Source organism: Micromys minutus, assembly GCF_963924665.1.
Source record: "Micromys minutus genome assembly, chromosome: 21".
NCBI classification, from domain to species: domain Eukaryota; kingdom Metazoa; phylum Chordata; class Mammalia; order Rodentia; family Muridae; genus Micromys; species Micromys minutus.
The window spans coordinates 13,048,972-13,070,852 of record NC_137956.1 but is presented as its reverse complement, the minus strand read 5'-3'; the positions used below and the strand labels follow the sequence as shown (position 1 = coordinate 13,070,852).

Here is a 21,881-nt window from a genome sequence, read left to right as displayed (position 1 = left end):
GCTTTCAGATGTGTTGTTAAGTTGCTTGTTTGGGTTCTCTCCAATTTCTTTATGAAGGCCCTTAGTGCTATGAATTTTCCTCTTAGTGCTGCTCTCATTGAGTCCCATAAATTTGGGTATGACGTGTCTTCTTCATTTTCACTGAATTCTATTTCTTTCTTTATTTCTTCTCTGACCAAGTTATCATAGAATGTTGGTCAGTTTCCATAAATATGTGGGTTTTCTTGTTTTTTTTTTTTTGTTATTGAAATATAGCCTCAGTCTGTGATCATCTGATAGATTATTGTTGTTTCCCAAATTTCTTCTCAGCCTGTTTATCCTTTGTATAAAAAAAGGCTATTGATTTATTTGAGTTAATTTTATATCTTGCCACTCTTCTGAAGTTGTTTATCGGCTGTAATAATTCTCTGGTGGAATTTTGGGGGCTGCTTATGTAATACTATTATGTTATCTGCAAATAGTGATTTCTTTGACTTTTTACTTTTTACATGCATGGGATTATTCCAATCTTTTTGTATCTATTGACACTTATTTTATGTCTGATTATGTGCTCAATTTTGGAGAAGGTATCATGAGGTCCTGAAAAGAAGGTATATTCTCTGTTAAGTCCATTTGTTCATAACTTGTTTATTTCACTACGTTTTTTTTTTTTTTTTTTAGTTTCTGTTTCAATGACTTGTCTATTGGTGAGAGTGGGGTGTTGAAATCTCCCACTATTATTGTATGAGGTTCAATGTGTGTTTTGAGGCTTAGTAAAGTTTCTTTTACAAATATGGGTGCCCTTGCATTTGAGGCATAGATGTTCATAATCAAGACTCTCTCTTGGTGGATGTTTCCTTTGATGAATATGAAGTGTCTTTCTCTATCTTCTTTAATAGCTTTTGGTTGAAAGTCTATTTTACTGGATATTAGAGTGGCAACTCCAGCTTGTTACTTGGGACTATTTGCATGGAAAACTTTTTTTTAACCTTTTACTCTGAAGTAGTGTCTATCTTTGTCACTGAGGTGTGCTTCTTGTATGCAGCTAAATGCTGGATCCTGTTTATGGATCTGTTAGACTGTTTTTCTTTTTTTTTTTTTAAATTGGAAAATTGAGTCCATTAATATTGAGAGATAAAAAAACAGATGATTGTTAGTTCTTGTTGTTTTTGTTGCTGGATGTGGTATTGTGTGTATATGATTCTGTTCTTTTGGGTTTGTTGTGAAATGTTTTATTTTTTATGTTTTCTTGGAGATTTCATTCCAGTATCCTCTGTAGAGCTGGATTAGTAGAAAAATATTATTTAAATTTGGTTTTTGTCATTTAAATTATTCAATTATTTAATTTAAATTATTTAAATTTGGTTTTGTCATGGAATATGTTAGTTTCTACATCTATGATGATTGAGAGTTTTGCTGGGTATAATATTCTGGGTTGGCATTTGTGTTCTCTTAGGATCTGGATGATATCTGCCCAGGATCTTCTGTCTTTTAGAATCTCTCTTGAAAAGTTTGATGTAATTCTGATAGGTCTACCTGTATATGTTACTTGATTTTTCTCCCCTTAAGAGCCCACACACTTAAAAAACTGATTCACACTTTCTATCAGATGGTATCCATTGCTAATGGCTATTCAGCATGGATGGAACTTCATGCCTACCTTCAATCTCCAGGCTGGGTTTTGTCTGGCTTGAACTTGCACAGGTTTTATACATGTTGTCACAAATCTTGTGAGTTCATATATGTCACTATTTTGTTGACTTTGGAGAATACTGTGACCTCGTAGTTGTTTACCATGTTTAGCTCTTAAAATATTTTTGTCTCCTATTTCTGAGCTCTGAGTTGTTATATAGATGTCATAATTAGGGTGAACCATTGTTATCTTCTTTTTACACCTTGAACAGTTATAAGTGTCTATGTTAATCACCATCTACTGCATAAGAAGCTTCTCCGGTGATGGCTCAGAGATGCATTAATTTATGAGTAAATTGATGTTACCAGGAGTTGACTTAATTTTATATTTATTTATCAGAGTAATAGTAGTAAGTTCTCATTTATGGCTTATTATGTGCAGTCATAAGTTGTTGGCTTTGGTAATCATCATGATAATTATACAATTTCATCTTGTGTAGCAGGACTTAGATCAAATCAGAAAGAGGGTGGTTACTCCCATGACATTTGTGTCACTATTTTATAAGTAAGCACATGTTGCCAGGCCATTCATTATTGTGGCTTTCAGGGTTCACAATTATGTAAGAATGATGATTACTTTCTCCCTCTGATGTAACTCTTTATACCACCATGAATGCTAACTACTGGGATGCGGTTTCTAGTACCAGCTTTATTTCTTCATGTTCTAAGTCTCAGGTATGTAGTATCTTCAGGAATAGGGTCTTACTGTCAAGTTCTGATAACTTTTGATATCAGATAGATTTCATTTTCAATATCAACTTATTTAAATATCTGAAGACATAAATGTCTAGAGACATCATTTATGGCTGACTAGCAAGTAGTTTAACTAGACTGGTAGATTATTATGTAAACAAGAAGTCAGCTGTGTAATAAAAGTACATATCCTATCTCTAAAAGGGCTTCTATAGAAAAAAGCAACGCTGTCTGGAAATAAATGGTATTTCTATTTCGGAATCAAATATGATGACACATGCATAAATCCCAGCACTTGGGAGGTATAGGCAAGCGAATCCCTGAGTTAAAGGACAGGTCTACAGAATGAGTTCTAGGACAGCCAGGGCCACACAGAGAATCCCTATCTCAAATAAACAAAATACAAACAAACAAACAAAAAAAAACATCAAAAGAAAATCATACCTTTTAGCTACATACCTTTATGTTTTCTTCCTGAAAAGCTCGTGCAGATGCTGAAGGTTCTGTGGTGACTCACATCTGGTTCTAATGTCTTGTACTTCTTTAGTGCCCTTACCCAGACCTCAGGACGTAAAACTCAGAGATGTGACCCACAGTACCATGAATGTTATCTGGGAACCTGTGCTTGGAAAAGTCCGGAAATACATAGTCAGATACAAAACTCCAGAAGAGGAGTTCAAAGAGGTAGGTTGGGGATGAGAAAGGATATGTAAATAGTTTTTCTGTAAGGCTTAATAAAATAACCTTATCTAGGGTAGATGATAGTGTGTTTTGATTATTTGTCACGTTGTTTATGGAAGGCAGAAAACTTGTGCAGTCAAAACATTTTTTTGAGAATCAGTAATATATTGGACTGTGTTAGATTTAGTTTGGAAACGTTCTGCTGTGTGATTTTAATCTCAAAAAATCATCCCTCAGTAGATAAAGAGTTATAGAATCTCTGAGGTATTTCCTTCTCATCTAGTTGCCTTATATGGTACTCTCTAGTCTATGAATGACTAAAAATTCCAAATGTTCTAAAAATACAAGGTGGTGAGAAGACACAAAGGTGTGGGGGGGGGAATGTGTTAGCTTGTGGTAAGATGGTCAGCTGGGCAGGTCAGGGAGAAAGGAGAAACAAACTGTTAGAGGACTGTGCCTTTCAGACTAATCTTTTTGAGGTGATGTTGGGGTACACAGCTTTTTATATTGCAATGTAGTTCAAAATGGAAGCAAAATGAAGAAGCTTTTTAGGAAGACGGGTTTAAAAATTGGGTCCTCTTCCAGGGTATCCTGAAGCTGTTGCCTGTACATGGGATATGTTCTTCTAGGTGCTCTTTTATGTCTGGCCTCAATGGGAGAGTAAGAGACTTGAGAGGAAGCCTTGCAGAGACTTTTAGTGTCAGGGTGTGGGGGGATATCCAAGAGGACCCCCACCTGCTTAAAGGAGAAGAGTGGGAAGAACTGTGTGATGGGATGACTGAGAGGGGGCAGTGAGTGGGATATAAAGTGAATAAGTAAAAAAAAAAAATTGGGTGTTCTAAAGAAAAATTTAATGCCAGAATTCTAGAGGCATTTTTGAAACCAAATTTTCACCCCTTTTTACATATTTGTTATTTATGTATTGAACCAAAGTTGTCTTATATGTCTGTACACATCTGTTAAATTTTGGGTTTTCATTTCAAGTGGATTTAATGGTCAATGGGTCTTACAGAGATCTTAAGTATAACAAATGAGATTTGTATAAAGGATCATTTCTGAAAGTAATAAAACAATGATATTAAAAGATGCAGACAAAATGGTTTATTTGCTTGAAGCCAGATAGTCACCACTTGCCTGAAAATCAGATCATTATAGGTCCAGAACGTACATCTTTTTTCTTACTTTGGAAACATTTAAGTTGTGGCCATTTTCTGGACTCTCATGCTAACTGAAATTCCTGCTTTCTTGGTGTCACGATTCTTGTGTTTTTCTGCTGAGAGCTCTAGGAAGCAGCAGAAGAGAGGACAGAGAGGATCCTTTCTAAGAGGCCCCCACTGATTTCTTTCTCCTACAGGTGGAGGTGGACAGATCAAGGACCAGCACGACCCTCAAAGACCTCTCCTCTCAAACCCAGTACACAGTGAGCGTTTCTGCAGTGTATGATGAGGGCACGTCGCCCCCAGCAATTGCTCATGAGACAACCCGTGAGTTGAGCCCCGTTTTATGGACATGTTGGAAATACTTAATATACTTGCAAATCTCTACTTACTGAGACATTTGGTTTTCAATGCTCCTCAGGCAGCATGGCTGACGCCAGGGTCTGTAGATTATTTTCTTTTTGTAAAATGCTATCCGGATAAATGGTACATATAAGCATCTTTTCCTTCAGTGGTTCACAATTTAGCTGTCCAAATAAAAGGTTAATGAAAGCTCCAAGGGTCATGAAAGAAAGATCAGATGGGTGGGACTCAGAATATGCAGTCAGACCCCAGAAGAGGAGAGGTGGCCTTAGGGGCAGTATGTCACAGACACACAGATTGACCTGCCAGTATACTCCTTTGCTCCATTCTGTTCCAATATCCATGTTACTATTTCTGTAGTGTCTGACTCAACTATCCAGCCTGCTGTTCCTTTCATAGTTACTCTATCCTCCTGGTTCCTTCCTGGTGAAGGCAGAGAATTTTATTTTATTTTTTCTACTCCTGTGATTCAATTACTTAACTCAGTGCAAGAGCATATAGTGATCTAATCAAGTGCTCAATTTATAACAACTTGATCATAATATTGATTGAAATGAAAGCTGACAGCCAATGGTATCCTAAACCAAAAACAGGAGCCTTACATGTAATTTAAAGAATCTCTAGCATCTGTACTTAACAAGGATAAAGTGACACATAAAATTAACAAATGATTTTATTTAAACCACAAATGACATATCCTTTAAAATAATGCATTTTAATTATATTAAATGGTGTTTAGAGTTCCCATTAAAACACATACTCTTGCCTTACCTTATGATAGGGCCTGTTCCAGCCCCAACCAACCTACAGTTCACTGAAGTAACACCAGAGACTTTCAGGGGAACCTGGGATCACGGAGCTTCAGATGTGTCTCTCTATAGAATAACCTGGGCACCCGTCGGAAACCCAGATAAGATGGAGGTAATGGTAGCTCTCTCTGGCTCTCCCTTCCGTACCATGCTCTCTCCATTTGTTTATAGGAAAGCCCAGCTAATACACAGATTGTTTCTGTGTATCATTGACTTTCTGTTGTCATAAAGCACCATGGCCTAGGCAACTCATGGAAGGAAGAGCTGCTGTGGTCTTGAGGCTCCAGAGGGATAGGAGTGCATTATGGTGAGCAGGCAAGGGCAGGAGGCAGACATGGCAGCCAGAGCAGGAAGCTGGGAGATCATGTCCTCAACTGTAAGCTAGGAGCAAATTAGAAGTGGAGCAAGGCTGTACGCTCTTAAAGCCGTCTCCACTGTTGTCCTTCTTCCACCAAGGCTACATCTCTCTTTGGCCTCTTCAAACAGCACCGTCAACTGAGGACTTAGTATTCAAATGCCCGAGTCTATGGTAGACATTTTTTACTAAAAGCACCATATTCTGTTCCAGATAAAAATCATCTTTGACAAGTGGCTTTAGGTTCATGTACCTGTACCGGTGCATAGGACCATTCACCTGAAGATGTCAATACAATGTCATTGGGTATGCATGGTCTAAATGGATTATTAATTTAATGTGTATGCGTTTTTTTTTCCCTCTTTGTCTAAGACCATCTTAAATGGAGATGAAAATACCTTGCTGTTTGAAAATCTGAACCCCAACACTCTGTATGACGTCTCCATCACTGCCATCTATCCTGATGAGTCTGAAAGCGAGGACCTGCGTGGCAGCGAGCGCACGTGTAGGTGTTAAACTTTCAACTAGAATCCAGACAGTTCAAAATTAAATGTTAAAAAAAAAATGAAGCTACAGCTGAGTCACTAATGTTTTTTCAAATTCTGTTTTCTTTTAGTACGTCTGATACCCTTAACGACACAAGGTAAAATGTTAACCTATTGGACTGTCTGAATGAACAAGGTTTAAATTCACAAGCAAGGCCCTCTTATCCATTGTGAACAGGCCTTCTGCATTTTAATAGCAAGGTTCGCCTTTTCCAGAAGTCACTGTTCTTGAGACACCTGCCTTTTCCATTACTTTGTGAAGAGTGTACGAGTCAGCGTGGGCTTCCATAACAAAAGACAGGATGGCATAAGCAGCAAAAACTTATATGCCCATAATGTTGGAGACAGGAAGGCAGATTTGCTGCTGCAGGAAAAAATTCCAGTTGCTTGAGAGGCCGAGAAGGATCATGTGCTCAAGGCCAATTTGGTCAATTTAGTGAGACCCTGAGTTACAGTTAAAAAAAAGAAGTATCAAGCGTGTTCAAGATGGCTCAGCAGGCTGAGGTGCTTGCCACCTGCAACCTTAGTTCAAGCTGCTGCAGTATCCAGAGAGTGGAAGGAAAGAATTAACTCCTCTAAACTGTCCTCTGGTTGCCGCATGTAAGATGTGGCAGGTGTGTGTTCTACCATAAGTAAACGAATAAACACATAAACTCACAAAGGGCCAGCAGTAGAGCAGTTGCCTAGCATCTGTAAGCATTACCTTCAATCTCTAGTACCACTAACAAAATGTCTGGAGAAGAGGATGTCCAAGGTCAAGGTACGATGGCAGCCAGTTCTTTTCTTGGGCAGGGATCTGCATTCATCTTCTCATTGTGCTGTTACCGGGCAGAAAATGAGCTCTCTCTCACGCCTCCGTTTAAAAAGATCGATCTCCCTTGAGGGAGCCACTTTCATGATATCATCATCAAAAACCCCATTTGCAAATTCTACCGCACTGAGCATCGGGGCTTCACTGTTCAAGAGGACAGAGTTTGGGGGATCACATTCATTCAGTGCCGAATAACCATCTAATATTTAAACCTTATTATTGGTTTAAACTTAATTCTAAACTCGGTGGTACAGAGCACTCTCAGTTTCCCTGGGAGTTATACAGATGTTGTTTGTTTGCTCTTGTTTTGTTAGCAGAAGGGGCCGGGGGTCGTTCTATGTGCTTAATATCTTTTCGACAATCTTCTTTCAGCTCCAAAGAGTGGTCCACGCAACCTTCAGGTGTACAATGCCACGTCTAACAGCTTGACTGTTAAGTGGGACCCTGCTAGTGGCCGTGTGCAGAAGTACAGAGTCACCTATCAGCCTTCGACGGGAGAAGGCAATGAGCAAACGGTAATTTGCTCTGTAAAGTGTGTAACGTGGGCGGCTCTGGCGTGTCAGGGAGATGTAGGGTTTCTTGTGTTGGATAGAGTCCTTTGAATTTCGCTGGCTTCCCCTCTGCAGTGCATGATGGAGACTCACAGGATGCTCTGGTGGGACCTATAGTTGCTCTTCGCAGCAAGTACACATCAGTCATGTGCCTAATTAGCATAATGACATCTAAAACCTTTTTGAGTCTATGTAGATATTCAATATCTCTGATTATATCAGATCTTTGTTTCCAGATCTAAAAGTTCATTGATCTAGTTGAAGATATTTGCCAAAGGGAAGCAGTTGAGAAAGACAGTGATGCAGGGACCTGAGCTGTCCTTTCTGCTGTCCCAGCCCTCCCTTAATTAATAGAGCCTTTGTGTGTTCCAGTTGTTTATTTAGTGGCTTATCTGGATTCCACCAGCTTTGCCTTTTATGAGGTGCACTTTATCCTAAGTCTAGAAGCATCATGCTTTTTATACAGATAGGGTTATGCTCTCAGGTTCAGTTTCCTTCCTTTTTAGACATTTTTTAATTGGATATTCTCTGTATTTACATTTCAATGCCTTTCCCCCACTGCCACCCCCTCTCCTCTTCCTCTTGCTTCCATGAAGGTGCTCCCTCTCCCAACCACTCTCTCCCACCTCAGTGCCTAGGCATTTCCCTACACGGGGAAAACAAGCCTTCACTGGACCAAAGGCCTCTCCTCCCATTGATGCCAGACAATGCCATCCTCTGCTACATATGCAATTGGAACCGTGGGTTTCTCCATGTGTGCTCCAATGGTTGGTGTTTTAGTCCCTGGGAGCTCTGGAGGGTTTGGTTGATTTGTTGATAATGTTGTTCTTTAGATTCATTTTCGAATGTCTTTTTAAATGAGCTCCAGAGCTTTGCTGGACTTTTTTAGGGGTGGGGTATGAGTTATATTATTTTTTTTTTTATATAACCTCATAGAGAGACAAGGTTTACATTTTCAGTATTAAGTGTGTTGAGCTCTAGCAAGTGGATCATCTCTCTCACCAGTTTTGAAGGTTAGCAAAGTTGAGGTTGGCAGTGGCTAAATGCATGTAGTAAACAATCACTGGTCTCGCCTGGTCAATGAGCTTAGCTGGGCCACAAATGCTCCAATCCCATTGGAATGGCAGCGTAGGAAATACTCAACCCAACAAACCACTAATTCCGTGCTTATTTTGGAAAGTTGGATGGGAGATATAAGTAGACACTCACTTCCTTATCATATTAGGTCTGCTAACTAAGCCCTTCCAACCTGTCACATACTAAAAGCTTCACAAACACACCTTTTGCCCATCCTGAACTCTCTCTTTTACAACCTCTGAGAATAGATGGTTTGAAACGAGCCATTGTAACTCAGTTGATTCAAACTGAAGATGGTTACAGTGATCCTTGATCTTTTCTTTCTTTCTGGAACTCTGACTGTTGGAGTGAATGGGTGCTAATTTGGAAACATCTGCTAGTGCTAATTCATCCAGACCTTTCCATGAGCACTCCCTATGGGCAGCACGCCATTTGTGTGCCATTTTTCATGTGACTTTAATTACTATGGCATAAACATCTGAATTCAGTAGACTGTTAACAAATCGTACAAATTTTCTTTCAACAAGATAGCAAGATGGCCTTGAGCAATGAATGAAAAACTTCAGACTCCATAATTAGAGGAAATTGAGACATTCATACCTCAAGGCTGGTATCATAGGGATTACTGGGAAGCCCTGCCCAAGTGTGGCTTGGTGAGGGGTCTGGTCACGTGGTTTACACAGCTAATGTTTTTTAGAGTGGCAGCATGTGCGGGGGAGGGTGGGTACCAAGAGCTTTCTTTACATCCTCTGTCCAACCATTTAAATGTGTTTCTAAAGCAAATAAAAACCATCTGCAAAACAGCAAGAATAATACTGAATGGCGTGGAGCCTGCAAAAATCACACAGTTCTTTGGTATCTAAAAGACCCTTTGTAGCTTACTTATGATTAATGCCTTGTTTTTGGGAAGAGTTCTGTGAAATGTGTTTTGGATGAAATTTTGCAGTGCTGGCGGCTAGTAAGTTGAAATATCTTGTTGAGCTCCAGTTTAAAGCTTGGAATCCTTTTCACGACTTGAGACACATACTCTACATATAAAATTATACCATGAGATATATTTTAAGCCTTCACTGTGGGACATGGTTCCAGAACTCGGCTAGTGTCTCAGATAGTTCCCTTAGAAAGAATAAATTAGTGACTTGGAAAGTGTAAGGCTGATGCTTACCAAGAAGTGTCTTCCTCAAGACCACAGTGGGAGGACGGCAGAACAGCGTGGTCCTGCAGAAACTGAAGCCCGACACTCCGTACACCATCACCGTGTTTTCCCAGTATCCCGATGGTGAGGGCGGCCGGATGACTGGAAGGGGCAAGACGAGTAAGTGAGACCCGAGTCCCTGCAGCTTTTTAATTATTGCCACGGAACCAAATCACACTTCTACAAACTCGGAGGAAACAGAACATCTTACAGATCTTTAATAAAATTTAAAACATTAAGGACATTTTAAATTGAAATGGGATTACATCATTTCCTGCTCCTTTCCTTTCTTCCTTGTAGCCCCGCCCACCAGCTACCCTACCTCAAACTCCACTTTCAGCCCTTTCTTTCTCCCTCTCTCTCCTTCTCCCTTCCTCCCTCTCTCCCTTCTCTCTCCCCTCTTTCTTTCTTTCTTCCCTTTCACACTCCCTCTCTTTTCTTTTCCTTTTTGTGTTTTTTTTTTTTTTTTTTTTTTTTTAAGAAACAGATTATCTCTATATAAACCTAGTTGTTCTTGAAATCACAATGTAGACTAGGCTGGTCTTGAATTCAGATATCTATCTGCCTGTCTCTGCCTCTGCCTCTTACATTCTGGGATTAAAAGCATGTACCACCATGCTTGGCAATAGTCTCTTTTTCTTGTGTGTGTGTGTGTGTGTGTGTGTGTGTGTGTGTGTGTGTGTACAAATGTATATAAACACACAACCATCTGAGTCCGTTTTTGTTGTTTGTGTGTATATGATTTCAAGACTGGCCCCTTTGCATTGACCACCCAATAAGGAGGCTCATCCCTGAGAGAGGTCAATGCTCCTTCTCCCAGAAGTTGATCATTGCCTGTAGTTCTTTGTCCCCATTTATGTCAACTTGACCATTGGTATTGCTATTGTTCTGGTCTTGTTGATGCAGCTATTTTTAGGACAGACTGTTTAACTGAAGACTTCTGAGTATTCTGGCTCTTAAACTCTTTCTGTCTTCTCTTCCGTGGTGTTCCCTGAGCCATAGACAAATCTTTAAAGATGGCAGTTGTTCTTTTTAATGCCCTTGCTTGTATTAATATTTTTAATTTATGTAAACAAAAGATGCCATAATCTACCAGGATTAAAAACAAAAAGTTCTGGGACCCATAATGTCCTACAGATAGATAAAACATATGTATCACAGAAGTGTAAATTTGTTTAATAATTATTTTAGCAAACATCTGTAGAGTGTCTGCTATGTTCTAGGTGGCTTAAAGATATTGCTTAACTCGTGTTTTAGATATAGTTGCTACTTAGCGCACCACTAGAGTATACTTCCTGTGTATTCCAGAGCCTCTGAATACCGTGAGGAATTTGAGAGTGTATGACCCATCTACCAGCTCTTTGAGTGTTCGCTGGGACCATGCAGAAGGCAATCCTCGCCAGTACAAACTCTTCTATGCGCCAACAGCAGGTGGCCCAGAAGAACTGGTAATTATTATTGTTTTGAGACAGGGTCTTTCTGTGTAGCCCTGGCTATCCTGGAACTTGCTATGTAGACCAGATAGCCCTTGAATTCATTCATAAATGGAAAAATACTAGTTTGTTTAAACTTCAGGAGATTTGTTCGAAACAGAAATAGAAAGAGGTAAGTTGTTTGAAAGTGAAGAATTTATATTGGTGTCAAGGATGTGAGAGAGGACTCATAATTGATGGTTTGGAGCCTAGGGAGTAGGGAGACAGTGGTATGGGTCCTGGTTGGAATCAGGAGATAAAGGGAGACATTGTATGCAGAGACTTAACAAACTTCTTGTAGTTTCATTGAGGTAATGCTTTTAGTTGTTATTATATTATTTGAAGGATTAGCTTCTCTACTATTTTCAAATTCAATGCTCGGCCCCGTGCTTTATTAAACGTTTAGGTACCAATCCCTGGGAATACCAACTACGCCATTCTTAGGAACCTGCAGCCAGATACTCCATACACTGTCACAGTGGTTCCTGTCTATACAGAAGGTGATGGAGGGCGCACATCAGATACTGGAAGGACACGTGAGTAAAAAAGCAGAACTGACTCCATTATAGACATTGGTCTCCACTGTAAAGAGCACATTGAACAATGAAGAAAATTAGAAGACAGTCAGAATGAGAAGAGTAAAACTATCAAAATGACCCACAGCTCTGTTTTCAAGCATCAACCTGTTGTGTTTTACCATTGGATTTTATAGTGCAGGTTGTTGAAACCTGTTCACTGTATTACTTGGTTGTGCATTTCTCCAGTTTGCTGCAGAAATGCTTTTGTTGTGATTTGCTTAACCAGTTTAAATACTTTCGCTGGTCTCTCTGGAAGTTGCTTAGTCTTTTGTACACACTGAATACTTCATGACTTTTAAAGCACACTTGTGACTAGTTGAAGGGGATCAAGCATGGGTAGTTTCCTCTAGGGTGATCAGGAAATGATGCTCTAAATTAAGCTAGAGTTGTGGGTTAGTAAGCAGATTTAACTTTCTAAATGTTAATGATGGAAGATGTTTGGGAACTGACTTGTCTTTTCGTTCATCTTTTCTTTTAATCATAGAAGAAAGATATTGCACAGCTAGTGTTGAATGAGGCAGGGATGAAGGAAAGAATGAGTGATTAAAAGCAGCTGACAGAATCTATCAGAATCTATTTCTTTCTGTTGGTTAGAAGGTATATTATAAAAAAAAATCTCTAATTGGGCCCCATTACCCAGCTACTTCTGTTTCCTGCTCCTTGTCCTGAAAATGACATTGATTGGGCAAAGACTAACTTTGTCTCATTTGCATTTAGAGAGTTTTCATGTGCTTTTGTGTGTGGCTAGCAGTATTAAGTGGATAGGACAGAGATTGTAACTTGTGAAAAACTTATGAAAAACTTGACATGGATAAACAGACATAAGAAATGCGCATTGGCTTTCCTTTCCTCAGTGGTGAGAGGACCAGCAAGAAATGTCCAAGTGTATAACCCTACGCCCAACAGCCTTGATGTCCGCTGGGACCCTGCCCCAGGGCCAGTGCAGCAGTACCGGATTGTGTATTCTCCAGTGGCTGGTACAAGACCCTCAGAATCTGTAAGTAATTTTATCATCCTAGAGCTCAGAAAAGGATGTTGTCAGTTCTGTTGTGGCTTCTGCCACAGCAGCTGGCTAGGGAACAATAATGGTGTCACCATCTCTCATGTAGACTAGATTTCCTGATTGTTAACATGTTTGAGTTGCATTTAGGAGCTTTTATAACCCACCCAGATGCTAGTAGATTATATTTAAGTGATTGTGTTTGTGAGTTATGGCAGATATTAGTAATTATAAGTTTGCTTAGGAAAGAACATGGGGGAAAAAGGGAATTAGCTATGAGACACACACTGTTTCTAGAACTTTCAATAATAGATGCATTGAGAAACTACACATGTCTTTGCTGTGAAAATATATTAAATACACCTTTATTTATTAGCTACTATAAGCTACAGTATCTCTTTAGTCCTCTTCGGTATTTTTTTGTCCAAGTGCTCACCAGGCTGTTTACCTTCTGAGGTCACATGCAAACAGGCATATCTGGGGTGGTCTGGTCAGAGACTTGCAGCTATCTTCCTGATAAATTCCAGTTCTGTTTTGTGAGTCGGCCAATAACATACAACTCTAAAGTTACTTGGTGTGAATAATAATAGCATCAAAATGCCGAAAGGAAAATAAGTTTATGGACTGACAAGTCTTTGCAAAAGCAAGCGATGATGAACAAAGATAAAAAAATGATAAGCAACGAGCGTATTCTGGGGTAGCATTGATTTTACTGTTCGTTGATTTCTTTCTTAACACTAAATAGCTCTGCCACCAGCATGGGATCCGTTCTCTCATGTATGTGACATTTAGGATATACACTGAGCAAATACATGTTCTAGACATTCCATTATGAGTCTTTACGAGGAATGTAAATGGGAGAAAATTAAGCAAATATGGGGGATTTCTGAGAATAACTGTGTCTAATAATGTGCTCGAGGCAGATCTTGCGGAGAAGCATGCTTGGCTTCTGACGTGCCTGGGCACAGCCTTTTAGGATAAATACTATTGTGCTGACTAACCGAGGACCTGGCAAGCATTAGCTGTCAGGCAAAACTTGGCACGTTTTCTCCCCTTCAGATTGTGGTGCCAGGGAATACCCGCACGGTGCATCTGGAGAGGTTGATTCCCGACACACCCTACTCTGTGAACATTGTGGCTCTCTACTCAGATGGAGAGGGGAATCCCAGCCCCAGCCAGGGCCGAACACGTGAGGCAAACACCCTGTTTTCATTTTATCTCCTGTCACTGAATAAGGGCTGAGTGGTGGGTGGTAGGTGAGGGACTCCGAGAACTCTGTACAGGGCACGGTAGCCTCTGCATGCAATTCTGTTTGGGATTTCTCACCTTTACATACCAGGCTCAGACTGTGTATCCACAACTATTTTTTTTTTTTGTGCTGAAAGAATTTTATTTGAACATTAAAAAACAATCTGGGGTCTAAATGAAATAAGTCTTTTCTCTTTTGCCCTCTTCTTCTTCTTCTTCTTCTTCTTCTTCTTCTTCTTCTTCTTCTTCTTCTTCTTCTTCTTCTTCTTCTTCTTCTTCTTCTTCTTCTTCTTCTTCTTCTTCTTCTTCTTCTTCTTCTTCTTGCCCCTCTCCCTCTCCCTCTCCTCCTTCTCCCCCCCCTCCCTTCCCCCTCCCCCTCCTCCTCCTCCTCCTTCTTCTTCATGTAGTGGGTTTTATTGCTAAGCAGGCAATGGAAATGTTAAGGCTTAGCTTCTCTACTTTAGGTGGAGTTGGTTACAGTAGTTAAAGGGATCCCCTTCTTTCCCAGTCTGCATATTTCAGCACAAACCTAGCTCTGTTCATTGAAAGTAACCGTATCGCTGAAAGGTAGCATGTTATGTTGTGTGCTGTCACGAGAGGGTAGTATGCCATGTCGCAGGGGAGGAAGCATGGTGAATGTTGACTTCAGTACCAGCAAGCACCCCCTGTAAGGTGATCTGGAAAATGGTATCAGGCAAGCAGCAGAACCAACTGTATTTCATTTAGTTCCACGGAGTGGACCAAGGAACCTACGGGTCTTTGGGGAGACGACCAACAGCCTGTCTGTAGCCTGGGACCATGCTGATGGACCAGTTCAGCAATACAGGATCATCTATTCTCCTACTGTCGGGGATCCAATTGATGAATATGTAAGTACACTGCCCATCCATTGGCATTTAAAAATCACTTCACCTGGTAGGAGGGTGGGATTAAGCTTCTTTCTGAGAACTATGCATCATTGGTTACTACTGAGCATTTGGATCTTGTGTGACAGGTCTCATATAGTTTTCTCTGATGTGGGGACAACAGGAAAGTTCCTGCTTCAGACTTCCAAAGTGAAGCAGTGATTTGGGGATCATTTCTATTATAAGGACTGATGGGAAAACTGTCCTATTGTACATTTCTAACTGCTTGAGTACTTGAAAATGTCTACTATGATATGCCACACATTAATCCATACTGTTCAAACTAATGTCCAGATGATGTGAATATTCCAATCTTACCCTCCCTTTCAGACCAATTCCTCTGCACGGTCTCCCCTGATATCTCAGTACTAGTCTCCATTTTCTCTGACCTCACATTTTTTTTCTGTAATCTTTTGGTTTGGAATCTCCTGTTAGTTGGCTCTAGGTTAACTTTCACTATTTCTCCCTCCCTTCCCTATCTCTCCTTCTTCTTTCTTTGATTCTTCCACTAAGACTTAAACTCAGGACTTTGGGCATGATAAACAATTTCTCCACCGTGGACTTACATCAATGGTCTCTCTAAACTCTCGGCTGTGTAAATATTGTTTCTCTTTAGACACAGGTTCAAGTTCCTCCGTCTCTCTTCCCCCTCCCCCATTTACCCATCTCCCATCCTTTCTCCCTTTCTTCTTTTACATTTTCTTTTTCTTTTTTTTCTTTTTTTTGTGGGACTGGGGACTAACCAGGCTCTTTTGTTTATGCTAGTCAAGTGCTCTACCTTGGAGCTATCATCTTTAACCCCTCGTGTTTCTTGGAATTTCCTTATAGTTGGTAAACCACAGACACTGACATTTATTGATTGATTTCTGTGACAAGCTCCTAGATTAGCTCAAATGGTGACTGTAAATAAGTGGTTTGCAGTCCTGTTGCTAGCTGTATCCTTTTCGAGCCTTTTTTCCTTCCACACGATTTTTCATGTGAAGAAATGTCCAATCTCTTGATTTTGGCACAACGATCTTTAACTGATGTCCAGTTTTATTGAGAAGAAATGGGTAATTGTCAATTAGAATTTTTAAGAATCAAAATGAGATAAACAATTTCACCGCTCATGTTTAGTACTTTTTCTTTCATGCTGGGGAAAAATGTCCCTATGCTTTCTGAAAACATAATTTCTTTTAGCAGTTCCCTGTAGTTATGGGAGTTCAGGCCAGGAGGCTTAGTCACTGTTTGTACATGACAAGGGAGTTGGGAAATGCACAGATCATTCATCTTTGAAAAGGGATTTTAATATATTTTCCATTTCCTCTTTTTCAATGTACACTTAAATAGTATCAACTAAACTAATAATGTTGGGGGTGGAAACCTGTCTATCTTTGCTGACTAATGGACACCTGGTCCATAGCATGTCCTCTACCTGGAAATGTGAGGTGCTATGGTGACACACTTAGACACAGTGGCTCACTCAGATGCTCAGTGTTGTTCGTGTTATTGTCTTTGGAGCTTGTACTTTCCTCCAGAGATGCTCAGTCATATGACTGCATAGTGGCTGATCTGGGATGTCAGCCAATATCTGTCAGGCCTTCATCTCTTCTCCCAAGCAGTGTAGAGGCAGGCTAGACAATGCGCCTTTCCCTGAGCGTTTTTGAAACAAAAAGTGTGAACAACCTGTTTTTAATTATGGGGCTGCATAAAAACAGCATGGGCTTCTGATCTAGGTGTCCTCTTGTTGAAAATCAATGTTAAATTGAGCTTTCCTTACAGACCACAGTCCCAGGCAGGAGAAACAATGTAATACTGCAGCCCCTGCAACCCGACACACCATATAAAATCACTGTCATTGCCATTTATGAGGATGGAGATGGTGGCCATCTAACCGGGAACGGGAGAACTGGTCAGTGTCGACTGTTTGTTTGTTTATTATTTATTTATTTATTTATTTATTTATTTATTTATTTATTTATTTATGTTTTTAATGTCACTATACCACTAAAACTGAGAACCAGTACCTTTGCCAGCAGATCTCAGATGCTACATTAATGGCGCATCATAGTCTATGTTAGATATTGAATGTTCTTAAGATGTTGACACAAGAACATAGTTTATTTCTTAGCCACTTAAAGGTACAATACAAGGAGTGAAAGGGTGACAGGAATCCGAATAGCCTCTGTTGCTTGAGAGTGTTTTTTTCTTTCTAGTGTACTCTGCGAAATGTTACGGTGTGCATGGTGTGAAGTGAGGCTGTAGTTGTAGGTCAGCGTGCTATCAGCTGGATGTCCTCTGTTACGCTGGAATTGTAATGCAGAAATAGAGAAGCAAAATGATTATAAGACAGCTTTTTAAAAATGTAGCTCACAATTATTGCCCCAGATAATCTATGGAGAATGGCGAGTGTTTGGGCCCACCCTTTGATCTGTGCCGGTGGTGATTTTCTTTGGTTTAAAGGTTCTCTAACCTGTTTTCCACTCTCAGCCTTTAAAAATATGCTTAGCTGGAAGCCACTTCCAGAGCTGCCAATGCACTTGGCCTGAGATATGGCCTGTGACTCTTCTGATACACAGCAGCCAAGGCTTGAGAGCCACTGCTTCCCAGAAGGCAGGCTGGGCTCCAGTTGTGTAAACACAGAAACTTGGTTTTCTTCCTTGACTTAGAGAAATCTGCTTGGTTACATGGTTTATGCTTTCTTATGCACCCACTTGTTCAAAGTCTTTTGGGCTTACACATTCTTGACAACATCAGAGAACGTGAGAAAGGCAACACTGGGGTGCTTCTAACAGAGAAGCTGATGGGCTGGATTCAGCTCCGTGTCTACAGCTTGCAAATCTGTGTTATTTATTGACACCCCAGTGACTCTCGGTGTTCCTTGATTGACAACTCACTTCCCCACTTTCTCAAGTTTAAAATATATTTTGATAACGTTTTGGGGACTATGAAGTGCTTCAAAATTTTGTGTTTACCAAAATGATAAATAAACTTTGATTCCTGTAGGCAGGGCTACAGCCATGTCTAGTTTCCCTCATGGAAATACGTTTTCTCGTTGGATTAGTCATTTCTAGAATACCAGTGTCTGTGCAGAGTTCCACTTAAATACTATGGATTCTGCAAGCTACATATTTGGGGAGAGATTGTATGTTTGTGGCAACACATCTGGTAGACTGAAACTCTAGGCTGTGTGGAGGACAGGAAGGGATTGGGAAAGGACGTTACTTTAGTCGCTGTCTTGCTGGTCTATTGTGAAAACCATATCTTATTTATGGAATGAGGTGCTGACCAGATAGTCTGTAATGTGCCTTCAGTTTTAATACTGTGCAACATACAATATTCTAAAGATCTAAGATCTCTGTTATTGTCTTTAATCCCAATCACTCACCATCCCTGGGCCTTGCGATTGAATCTTCTGAAAATCGTCCATTCCAGAGTCCCTTTGAAGTGATGTTTGAATTTCCAAAAGTACTAAGTTTTTTTTTTTTTTTTTTTTTTTGAACATGACAATGACTTTTTAATTATTTTCTGGATAAGAAAATTTCAGGCTATTAAAAATCAAACTGTTCTCAAGGGAATGTCCTAACATGTCAGTGATGTGTGTCCATGTTTCCTTGCAGTGGGTCTGCTCCCGCCTCAGAACATACACATCTTTGATGAATGGTACACAAGGTTCCGAGTGTCCTGGGACCCTTCACCCTCACCAGTTCTTGGATATAAAATTGTGTACAAGCCAGTGGGTAAGGAAACACAGTTTTCAGAACAGGAATATACTGGAAAGTTCTGTTGTAACAAATATTTAATCTTAATTGGGGGTTTATACCCGGCCTTTGATCATTTAGTTGCCAGATAAATGACATACATTTTCTTTTATATTTATAATAAGCCTTAATCAGCTAACTCTGGGCAGATAATATATCCTCTCTGCTATTACGTTTACTTCCTCGTCTATAACCCCGAGTTATAACTTGCCGTGTTCTGTCTGGGCTGCTCTTAACTTGAATTGGCCAACCCACATGGTTATATTTTTATGACTTACCCATGGCTTCTTCTGCATTCTCTTTTCAGCTTCTCTCCTCTCTCCCCTTGTGGTCTCTCCTCAGATTCCAAGCCCAGAAAACCAAACCCTGTCTATCACCCTTCTGCCCAGTTATGGGCTGTAGGTACCATTATTCACCAACTAGGGATAATTGGGGGGGTGTGTGTTACATAACTTCACTTGGGTATGTGCAGATTCTCTCCTCCCCAGGGGCAACCAGGCCTTGGGGAGCAGCATTTTGCATTACAATACATAGCAAAAAATCAAACCTCAACAAGTGATTTGCATATGATTGTCAATTAATATGCATTATATTTAGACCAATCTAGTTTTAAATGGATGAGACTCAAAGTATAATTTATTTTAGGCTCTGAGCAATTATGGGTGATCACTCCCAATCTAATTCTCTAGAGTTAGTCTGGTCACTTCCTGAACTGTGCTCTGCAAAAGTTGCTGTTTGAAATTTTTTGGATGATTTACTGCTTTAGCAATCTGGCGTCTTGGAGAGGCATTTCAATCTGGCACCTGCAGCTGGCCTATTATGACAAGTGGAGGCCTACCTCCTGTTCTCTTTGCCTTCTCCAAGTTTGTTTCTCCTTTTTCCTTCTCTTCATTGTCCCAATCTGTGACCCCCCCCCCCAGCATAGTAACTCAAACTCCACTTTTCTCTATTCCCCCGGTAATTGGCTGTTGACAGTTTTATTTAACCAATAATTTTAAATTGGGGAGCAAAGTTTACCTAGCATCACTTGTGTGTGTGTGTGTGTGTGTGTGTGTATACACATAGCAGTACCATGTCAACCCCAAACATATGATGGTACCAGATTATACTTCCTACTACTGGATTCTCCTATAAGTACACCATGTCCTTTTGTACTTGAGGTACTATTTCCAGAAACAGCCTTTAAGTCATCAGCCTAAAATATTATTACTCTGGGTGTGTATGAGAATCTTATTCAATTTTACAATTGAAAATGCTGACCTGTGGCTAATATCCAGTGGATGGTCTTCACACCCCAGAGCATGTAGTCAGCACAAAGTGTACCTAGTGGGCTACTACACCAAAAAGAGTACACTGTTTAGAGAGGGGTGGGTAATAAAGGCAGATTTGGGAGGAGCTGGGGGAAGACTGGAAATGAATATGGCCAAAACACATTAGGAGAGATTCTCAAAGAATTAATAAAAATATTATATAAAAGTTTTACCCAGTACACAAAGTGCACAGATTAAAGATGTTTATAATCTGGCATCAGCAATGTTATGATGATCACGAAATAATGAATATTAAGCCGATGTCAATGTCTATATTTTCCTCATTATACTAAAAATTATTCCGTTTGAGGTATAGGTCTCGTGCATTTTAGTTTGTCCAGCCTTGCTTTCAGCTCCTCAGTGACATTTCCACATAAGTCAACGTCACCTTGAATAAGTGATTTGATAAGTTTTATCAGTGTCAAATCTCCGAGGGAATCTTTCATGTGCCTGGAAGACTGTGAACAATACAGACAAAGGAGAGCAAACAGGAGACTCAGAGACTCAGAGAACCCGAGTGTGCAGGGGCAAGTGTTAACTGAGTCTGTAGTCTGTGGAAAGCATCATGCTGGAAAATTAGGGCTTTAAGAAGGAATGAGAGAGTGAGTTCAGTGAAGCAACATAGCAACACGGTGACTATCTCTGTGCTGTGCTTTGAGGATGAGAGTGAAGCTGGTCCTTCCAGATTCCTGTCACTGCCCACTGTGGCATGATAAAAAAGCCTGAAGGAGGATTAGAATTAACGTGTCCATCCCAACTGTTGATTTTCAAGTCAATATCTTTCATTTTGAACAAAACACAGAGGCTAGTGATTATATCCTTCTGCATCCCTTCGTTGTTCTTATAGGTTCCAACCAGCCCATGGAAGCCTTTGTTGGAGAAGTGACATCATACACTTTACACAACCTCAATCCCAGCACTACCTATGACGTCAGTGTTTATGCGCAGTATGACTCTGGACTCAGCGTTCCCCTCACAGATCAAGGCACCACGTGTGAGTTGTGCATCATGCTGTGGCTGTAAGAAATGCAGTAAACCTTTCCAGGCTATCCTCTTGCAGTCTTTCTCTTTCTAACATGCACATAGGGAAGTGGTTCTCAGCCTAAGGTTGTGACCCTTTAATACAGTTCCTCATGTCCTGCTGACCCCCAACCTACGATTTCTCCATTGTTAATTCATGACTGTAATTTTTGCTACTGCTATAAATTGTATTGTAAATATCTGATATGAAGGGTATCTGACATTCAGGATATCTGATAAGCCACCCCCATGAAAGGTATTCAACACCAAAAAGGTTGAGACCCACAGGTTGAAAACCACTGACACAGGAAGACCATTTAGTGTCCAGTTAAAAACCTCTATATAAATTTCTAAGTTATTAGTAGACTTATACATGTATGTAAAAAAAGAAAGTGATTTTATTTATTTATTTATTTATTTTTATTGCTTTATTTTTACAGTCCAGTCATTACCCCTTTCCCAGTACACCCTCCCTCCCACAGCCCCTCATCCCATTCCTCTCCCTCCACCAGAGGAAGTGATTTTTATTTGATACAGAATATTATATTTTGATTTTAAAAATACTAAACTTATACAATGTTATTTAGCCCATGGTTAAATTCTCTTGAAGTTTTTTTTTACATTGAATATTAATGTATATGTATCATCTGCATTCATAATAGAAAATTGGTAGTTTGTCTCAGATTTTGTTGTCCTGATG

At 40.0% G+C, this 21,881-nt stretch overlaps 1 protein-coding gene across 3 annotated transcripts in view; it reads left to right on the top strand.

The window, feature by feature from the left end:
• Window positions 1-21,881, top strand: part of COL12A1 (collagen type XII alpha 1 chain) — a gene marked incomplete at its 5' end in the record, with an annotated part of 110,817 nt that overhangs the window by 49,382 nt on the left and 39,554 nt on the right. For 2 of the 3 annotated variants that reach the window (XM_080934627.1, XM_080934626.1), the window contains 14 exons: window positions 2,912-3,048; window positions 4,400-4,529; window positions 5,347-5,486; window positions 6,102-6,234; window positions 7,458-7,600; window positions 9,899-10,028; window positions 11,217-11,356; window positions 11,787-11,916; window positions 12,813-12,955; window positions 14,018-14,147; window positions 14,933-15,075; window positions 16,873-17,002; window positions 18,711-18,830; window positions 21,009-21,155. In XM_080934627.1, the coding sequence (XP_080790753.1) occupies window positions 2,912-3,048; window positions 4,400-4,529; window positions 5,347-5,486; window positions 6,102-6,234; window positions 7,458-7,600; window positions 9,899-10,028; window positions 11,217-11,356; window positions 11,787-11,916; window positions 12,813-12,955; window positions 14,018-14,147; window positions 14,933-15,075; window positions 16,873-17,002; window positions 18,711-18,830; window positions 21,009-21,155 (1,896 nt within the window). Of the gene's footprint in view, window positions 1-2,911; window positions 3,049-4,399; window positions 4,530-5,346; window positions 5,487-6,101; window positions 6,235-6,345; window positions 6,373-7,457; window positions 7,601-9,898; window positions 10,029-11,216; window positions 11,357-11,786; window positions 11,917-12,812; window positions 12,956-14,017; window positions 14,148-14,932; window positions 15,076-16,872; window positions 17,003-18,710; window positions 18,831-21,008; window positions 21,156-21,881 lie in introns of all 3 variants that reach the window. The other variant, XM_080934625.1, reaches the window with a different exon arrangement.